Genomic DNA, 8,867 nt, shown 5'->3' on the forward strand with positions numbered 1-8,867 from the left:
GATCTGTGTGTGCATCCAGGTCAGAGGGGACGCAACGTGGCAGCGATAAGCGGGCTCACACTGCGAAGTTGTTCGTAAATTTGACTGCATTTTGCAGTCAGTTAAATGACATCACATACCTTCTACCCACTCAACTCCATCCATCCCAGTTTCATTTCATTTTCTCCTCCCCTTCTCTGTGCTTCACAGTTTTAGTGAGGCGGTATGTACAATGTGTCCCAGGAGGAAAGGGATACGACAGCTACTATCGTTCAAAGCGAAAAGACCTAGTAAACATGGGCTCTAAACTGCTTACTTAAGAGCTATGAACACATCTTCATCTTTGATTTGCGAAACAAATGTCTTCTCTTCCTATATTTTGGCAGCAGACAGTATAAACCAAAACTAGTTGCCGCGCAGGGCAGCCGCGTGGTATAAGGCGCCTTGTCACGGTTCGCGCTGCTCCCTCCGTCGGAGGTTCGAGATCTCCCTCCCAGGTATCGGTGTGTGTCTTGTTCTTAGCGTAGTTAGTTTAAGTTACATTAAGTAGTGTGTAAGTTTAGGGACTGATGACCTCAGCAGTTTGGTCCCATAAGATCTTATCACAAATTTCCAAAACCAAAAAAAAAAAATTGGCCAGTAAACATCGGCTCTCAAATCCATGTCCTAAGAGCTATGAGGACCTGTACAGCAGATATTCTTCACGGTGGTGAAGATGAAAAAGTACTCATAGGTTTTAAGGTAGGCACTTTACAGCCCATGTTTAGTGGACATTTTTTCATGTTTTGGTCCATATTAACATGTCTCAAAAAATGGAAAGCAAAGAGCTTGCAATAGACGAAACTTGTTTCACCGTACCAAAGATGAAGAATTTCTCATAACTCTTAAGGTATGCATTTTAGAGCCCATGTGTACTGCACTTCTTTACTTAGAATAATCGTTCTTGTCATATCCCTGAATATTGAGCACCCATCCTGGGACACTATGTACATGAAAAAAGTATTTAACTGGCTACTTGCTGTTCATTTACAGTTTTTGTCTCTTCAAGAATTCCTCTGTAGTACAGAAGGATTTCTTTAATTTACATTTGAAAGCACTTCTGCTATCTGTCAGAATTTTTTTTTTTTCATCAGCAGATCGTCAAATAATTTTATAGCCCCGTATTTCCCTCCTTTGTATGTCAAAGTTAGTTTCGTTGAAGATAAAGTAGGTCAGTTTTCCTTCTAGTGTTGTGCTTTTGAATGTATCTGATTACTGTCAAGCTGAAATGAATTGTTGATGAACAAGAAATGTACTGCGAGGCTACAATTAATATTCATAAATAATTTATTTTTTAAATCCTGAACGTTGACATTTATTCCTATGGTGAAAGCAGCCAAAACAACGTGTTTCAGCAGCTCTGTTATATGATATTTACAGTTTACGTTCGCGTCAATACGCACACCTAAAAAGTAGCAACTTCCTACACACTTTATTTTTTCTAGTTACTGTTTCAGGTAACAAGGATATGGGATACTTTTGACAATACAAAAATAGACGCACTATGCTTTCCCAAAGTTAAAATCTAGCCCATTTGTCCAAAAACAAGCACTAATGTTTGTCTAAGTTGTGCAGAGATGAAGTTGTAGCTATAATGTGGAAAAAATTAATAACCGCATCAGTGTTGAGTGATGACTAGTGAGTACAAATAACAGCTGTTTCTCAGTTTCCAGAATTTTATTCATGTCAATAAAATAAAAAACAGTAACAAAAATATAAATCATTTCACACGTCATACATCATCTGGCAATTGCAGTCTTCTGTTATTGAGTACGATAAATCAGCGAACTGTCACGAAGGCTGGAGCAGGAGGGAGCACGCGTGGCTGGAGCAGCTCTTCCTCCGCCTGCTGCCCTGTGCTGAGCTGTACTCAGTAGACGCCGTTTCCGTACGCATACCCTGCGTAGCCGGCGTCCGTGCTGTGTCTGTCGCCGTGCCCTGGACACACAACACAAGTGCAGTACACATTTAGCGTTATTTCGTGTGTTTTAGAACGTGAGGGAAGGTGAACACTTAAATCTCATTTGCAATACATCAGAGGACAGTAACAGTTGCAGAATTTTTATAATTAGAAAGAAATTTAGAAACAAATGAGCGTTGTAGTCTTCTCAGTAACGCTTTTCATTTCTTCGCGATCGATTTCTACATAGCAATATGCAACAGCTGTGTGTCCCTACAACTTCATAGCGTTACGTTTGTGCTGGGCTGTACCAACAACACATAGTATTAAGGTACATACTTAATCGATATGCATTCATTCTCTTCCTCGGTATTGTGATGTGATATACTAAATGTATGAAGTGTCAGTAACCATCGCAGTATTCATCAACACCACAGGATGGCTTGATCAGGTAACAGTCCTGAGTCCTGTAACTTCCAGACAGAACTCGAACCCGCAATGTTGCCTTTGACGGGCAGTGCCTCTCACCTAACGAGCTATCCAGGGAAGATTTTACGGTTTCAGTCGTGCTATTTCCTCCCCATTTGTTTCGAACTTCACGAAAGCTCTCCTCCTGAACTGCCTTGACTAGCGGTCTTCGAAGAAATCGAATTACGAAGAAATCGTCAGTAAGAGCATGCCTGCGAAAATGTGGTCGGAGTCGCGGCCGGGACACATTTTTAATCTACGAGGAAAGTTGGGAACACCACACAATTGATGCAGAATGGTAGATTCATTCCAAAATCAAATCCCTTAGCTATTAATCCTCAGTACTGAAGCCTCGACACAACCACACGCACACACAAAACTCCATTCATTTTATTAACTGTGAGTGAAAGATTAATTACAAACACAAACCTCTTAGCCATTTATTCTGGATCCTAATAACTCGACACAATCAATTTCAGTAAGTAGCAATATCAACAATCACGCTTAAAAAGATCTTAGTCAGCACATAGACCAACGAGTCAGCGAGGTCGAATGGAAGTATTTTGTGGCGCTGTGAGCTAGAGAATTAATTTATCATCTACAATGCCATGTCATATTATAAACTGAGAGCACAGTATCGATACCTATAACAAGCATATCCATCAGGGCACTTACCCATTATGAAGAAACTTTGGTTGTATTTTATTACGTAGTTCGGTAATTATATTCCGTTTTTGGGCAAACTTGTTTTTTTTTTTTTAATGCAGCAAAGATGATTTCTGTGTCCCAGATAATAAATTTATACCTCGTTTACATTTTTACTTAGTTTGCTGTTTTGATCACTACTAAAATAATGGTCAAGCTAGTGACTAATTCTTACCATGAGCTGTGGAAAACCAGATTGACGGCTCGCAATTGGACACGTCTTTAAAAGCAGTGGGGTTCAGATCTCCGATCGACCGTTCTAATTTACATGAGAGGACATTGGACAAACCTTTTCGAAAGGAACTCCCACCTAAATTAGCAGATGATCAGAGATCTGAACCCCAATTCCTTCCTCATTTTCCCGTAGGAGATTAGGATCCCTTTTTAATTATAATCCGTCAACGGGACGTCAAATCCTAATCATCCTTCCTTAATCAAATTGTGGAAGAGTTCTCAGCATAAAGACCAAAAGTAATATAGTTAATTGATGATTCTAAAGTAAGATAGAACAAAATCCTGAAGGTGTTTGCTATGTTGTAATTACATAACGTTGCTCTTGGTCACAGTGGAGGACGTTTCATTGCGTCGGAGTGGTGTTCTTCATTTTTGTGAGCGACAGGTGTACAATATCAATATAGCAGAAGAGTTAGCTGTAGCTTGGGGAGCCTATCATTTCAAGAGTATCTCGGGGTACTCACCGTGATGCGAGTGGTGCACGACGGGGTGGAAGCCGGACTTGTCTGCGTGGTACTTGACGGTGCGCACGCTGCCGTCCGCCTCCTTGAGCGAGTACTCGCCCGTCACCACGTCTCCGTCGCGGTGCTCCTTCTGGGAGTGGTGGTCCCCTGTGTGACCGTCAGACACCCCGTACTCGAACTCGTACTTCGGGTACGCCTGCAACAATCAAAAGTATTAGATATTTCATTCAGCAAAGTCTTGACCCCTTTACGACGAAGCAATTTACATATCGGTTAGCAATACGAGAAGACATTAGCGAGTATTTAGTAGCAATTGTATGATTTCCCTAATGTCAGAGCAAAACCATTTTCAGCCTGCTGTGACTTGTTGACGAAATACCGAAAACATAAAAGACTGTAATTACGTCCAGTACTTTAGGTATACTAATACTAAACTCTCGTCCGAGCAGTCCTTGGAAGGCCCAACGTTACCGACCGACCGGCCGCCGCGTCATCCTCAGCCCACAGGCGCCACTGGATGCGCATATGGAGGGGCACGTGGTCAGCACACCGCTCTCCCGGCCGCGTGTCAGTTTACGAGACCGGAACCGCTACTTCTCTATTAAGTAGCTCCTCAGTTTCCCTCACAAGGGCTGAGTGCACCCCGCTTGCCAACAGCGCTCGGAAGACCGGATGGTCACCCATCCAAGTATTAGCCCAGCACGACAGGGCTTAAACTCGGTAATCTGACGGGAACTAGTGTTACCACTGCGGTAAGACCGTTAACTTAGATATATTAATAACTCCAGAAACATCATTTCATTCATATATTCTGGAATTTCGGAATAATAGTGAATGACTGCATGCTACTCCCATGTATACGACTATTAGCGATTCTTGTCCTTTCTAAAATCGCGAAATGATCTGTGTAGATAGAGAAAGCTCAATGTTCAGTTTCTCAGTGAGGTTGCTTAGAAAGTAGTGAATGTATATATTGAGACTTCTGATATTTTGGCGACTACAGTAGTCCAGCCGTTAGTACAGGGTGACTGAAAACACACAGATCGAAAACTACTGATTTTAGATACTTCAAGTATTTTTGTAGTGTGCTGTTAGTTTATCTATCTTAATATCCTACAGGTAGTATTCCATATCGATAATTAAGCTCCAAACGTTGTAAATAATCCTTTAATTACTACTAGAACGGGTGTTAATCACAACGTTTTTATCCCATAATATTAAGTGAGCGTCTGTGTTCTTGTGAGCGGAATAGCTGTGTTTCAAAGTAGTCAAGTTTCTTGCCATCCCAGTAGCTACTGAATAGACACATACATTTTCCTCGCTACATGCGTTCTTTATGCTACATATCCGATGTAGATATTTCCCTAATAATTCGCAATATAAAATGTAAATGTCGTGTGACTAGGGCCTCCCGTCGGGTAGACCGTTCGCTGGGTGCAAGTCTTTCGGTTTGACGCCACTTCGGCTACTCGCGCGTTGATGGGGATGAAAGGATGATGATTAAGACAACACAACATCTAGTCCCTGAGCGGAGAAAATCTCCGACCCAGCCAGGAATAGAACCACTCAGCTACTGGGGGTGGACATTCACAATATGAAAAATACCAATTACCAGCGCTTATACGAGGGATCCGTTCCGATCGGTCAAGCAATAGAAACCACTGTGAAAATCTAATAAAGCTCTGCACATATGTGTTGGACAGTGTCTTTAGTATGGCTGTCGGTTGCATCACTTCGCTCTTTTCTGTTCTGACCGCATACTGAGTACATAAAGATGCGTAGAAAATAGTGTCTCTCGCCATATATGAGGTTCTGGTAAGGGATTTCGCCTGATGTTATGCAGCCCACATTAGAGAATTATCATACGGTTACTACTTTGTGATAATTCTCGGTTACAATCAGCAGGGGCTATGAAAATGCTCCTGCAGCGTTTTCGATGGGAAGTGTTTAATCACCCGCACTACAGCCCGCAATTGGCTCCCGCTGTGTTTCATCCTTGCTCACATTAGCTACTGGCTATGAACACAACATTTTCGAACAGACAACGAGCAACAGATGAGCGTAGAGAGTTGGTGGGAAGCGCAGGCGGCTGCTTTCTATGGCGAGGGTATAGAAAAGTTGGTACAACGCTACGACAAATGTCTAAGTCGGAGTGGTGGATATGTAGAGGAGGTTGCAGATAAAATATTTCTGATTTCAAAATGGTTTCCATTTTGCGATCAGTCAGAACGTAGTTTCCGAATAGCCCTAGTATAATATTTGAAGAGTTGTAGATATAGTTTTGGCTTCAATGCTAGGTTGGAAGCAGTCGACTGAAACACGACTCTCTCTCTCTCTCTCTCTCTCTCTATCTCTCTCTCTCTCTCTCTCTCTCTCTATATATATATATATATATATATATATATATATATATATATATATATATATATATATATATACCGTAGTGTGTGTTTATAATAGTAAAAAGATATCAAAACTATACATCTTGATTGGATTGTCTTAATGGGATTAACTAAAAATATGGCATTTCAGTCTTTTGATCGCTATTTTTTATTTCCAGTGACCGGTTTCAGGCTAGCTGCCCATCTTCAGATCATATATTGCAGTTACAAGGTAACTTGTCACAATAGAATTATCGGTTCTCTGTCGTAACTCATGACAGAGAACCGATAGTTCTGTAGTGACAAGTTACTTTGTAACTGCAATAGATGATCTGAAGAGGGGCAGCTAGCCTGAAACCGGTGACTGACAATAAAAAATAGCGATCAAAAGACTGAAATGTCATATTTGTAGTTAAAAAGATGCTTCTGCAGGAGGAACAAAATTAATTTCGCTGTACTATGCATTATGTGATGAAAAGATCCATCTGATACCTGAAATAAATAAGTTGAGGAGAAAAGAAATCCTCATTTCCTAGTGGGACAGATCGCCTAACAATTCTGGTTGGAGATGCACTACAAGCTCCGCTGCTGAAGATATTATGTGGTAGAAGAGTTTACTCTTTAACTAAAGCGACAGTAAAATCCACACGGATCGAGAAATATGACTTCGAATTCAAGACAACAGTCAATGATGAGAAAAATATGACCGTTCTCGCTGAGTACGCTGGCGGCCACGTTTAATGTCACTTACGACGTAGTCGACAGCGTGGCCTCCGATGTGGACTGGGTGAGCAGGCCCCACCACTGGGGCCGTCTGGTGGGCGTGCGAGTGGCCGTGCCAGCTGTGAGAGTGCTGGCATACAGCGGCGACGACCACCAGCACCAAGGCAGCTGACATCTGCAAGCACAGCAGCACAGTAAATACACTCTGCGTCCTCTCTCTCTTTCCTCCTCTTACCCAGCCTACATTTTCAGCCGACAAGTACGGGGTGATCTCTAATTTTTCGGAGTTTCTTCAGGGATATCTTCTGTCCAACTTGGTCTGAAGCGTCCACAGTTTCCGGTGGCTCGTTATGAGTAATTTTCTCGTTACATATTTTAGCCCGTTTTATAGTTGTATTGTATGACGCTGAATATTTGTGTACAACAGTGCAAATGTCGACAATATGAGCTTCATATCTTGTTTGGAAACAAATCTGTTCTGTTCACTTGCTACTGACAACAATAATGCCCACATCATTCGTCGCCTTTACTCTGACATTCAGTAATTCTCGCTAATGTCTCGATTTTGCATTTACGGCAGTAATAGTTCTACGATATCATAGACCTTTTGCGTCGGCAAATTGCTGCATCGCTCTGTCGTTTTTGTTACATGCCTCTTGATTGCATATGAAAGGTTTTTTCGCTGTTGTGGAGGTACCATATATGTACAGCCACAAAGATAATTGGGGTAACAAGCCGAATAAATCACAATTACATTACTGTGTCAGAGGAGAACACGGGTCTCTCAAATCAAAACACTCAGAAACTATCCGTCAAAAACTCAGAACATTTGCCCGTCGACTTAGTGTTCACCATGTACAACGGTAAAGTAACTGTTTGTTTGCTGAACGCAGATCAACAACAAAACAGTGTTCAGCTAGAAGAAATATTCCTATGCTCTCTCTCTCTCTCTCTCTCTCTCTCTCTCTCTCTCTCTGTGTGTGTGTGTGTGTGTATGTGTGTATGTGTGTTTCCCACAAATAAATAAAAAGCCATTTGACAAATTTTCTAATGTCTCCCTCTAAATCTCGACGCCTACGGACTTATCGGAATTGTTTTGTCTATAGGGATACTCCATTCTATTTCAGTTGCCAGTCCACATTCATGTTAAAATGTTATCGAAAAATATCTCTTATGTTGCACTGTTCGTAACTCCGATACAACAATTAATTCTTCCCCGGCTATCTCTGTTATTCACTAACTGATAACTATATTGCAGAATTCACATCTCTGCACCCAATACGTATTTAAAATGCAATTTCTTCAAGCCTTATACGCCGCCTCCTTTCTAAAGTAATCTTGACACTATAGTATTTAGCCAAGGGAACTACTACCTACTTTTCAACTGAAGCATTTCTTTAACACATCGTCCATTTACATACTGGTTGTGTTTACTTCATTTTCCAGTTAGCATGAATTTTCTGATTCGCGTAATAGGGCTTTTTACTGAAAATTTACCAGCCCCAAATTAAGAAACCTGTTCGTTACATTACTTTTCTGATACTCAGAGTCGACGCACGAATAAACACTGGCACCTCACCTGTGAGTGGGCCATTGTTATTCCTCTGCTACGATCACCTGTAGACTAATGAAGGTAGCAAGTCACAAGCCTTTTATACTCGACCGGCACCTCACAGGAATCAGTTTTTCGGTCAGCATTCTGGTAGCCATTGTCGTTACGTTAACAGCAAAAGAAACACCTGTTACAATATACAGGCGTGCTGAGAGCTAGCAATGCGACAGTCGTCACGGATTAATGGGCACATCGGTTCTTATGTTCCATTTCTTCTGTTGACACCTGTGAAACCAAACACATTACACAGACAATTCATTCTGATCACGTAACAGGTGACATGTTTATTTTACGTAACTCCCACATAGGATTATTTTTAATTTCACCTGCTCCTTTGTTGGATCTTATTACTATTTTTGTTT

General features: G+C 41.4%; 1 protein-coding gene across 1 annotated transcript; it reads right to left on the minus strand.

Moving 5' to 3' along the window:
* Positions 1–1,674: 1,674 nt before the first annotated feature.
* On the minus strand, positions 1,675–8,513 carry LOC126285400 (cuticle protein 8-like). The gene is made up of 4 exons (XM_049984747.1): positions 8,473–8,513; positions 6,922–7,068; positions 3,790–3,985; positions 1,675–1,956 (listed from the first exon to the last, which is right to left on the minus strand). Exons 1-4 carry the CDS (start codon positions 8,485–8,487, stop codon positions 1,889–1,891), a joined length of 426 nt encoding a protein of 141 aa, XP_049840704.1. The 5' UTR covers positions 8,488–8,513; the 3' UTR covers positions 1,675–1,888.
* Between the last annotated feature and the right edge of the window lie 354 nt (positions 8,514–8,867).

This window comes from Schistocerca gregaria, chromosome 8, assembly GCF_023897955.1.
Source record: "Schistocerca gregaria isolate iqSchGreg1 chromosome 8, iqSchGreg1.2, whole genome shotgun sequence".
Taxonomy (NCBI): Eukaryota; Metazoa; Arthropoda; class Insecta; order Orthoptera; family Acrididae; genus Schistocerca; species Schistocerca gregaria.

What these genes read in the sequence shown, in the direction of transcription:
- LOC126285400 (XM_049984747.1), bottom strand. An exon ending in GCCACGCTGTCGACTACGTC is followed by an intron (nt 3,986 to 6,921) that starts GTAAGTGACATT and finishes TGATTGTTGCAG; the next exon opens with GCGTACCCGAAGTACGAGTT. An exon ending in CGTGCACCACTCGCATCACG is followed by an intron (nt 1,957 to 3,789) that starts GTGAGTACCCCG and finishes TTGTGTGTCCAG; the next exon opens with GGCACGGCGACAGACACAGC.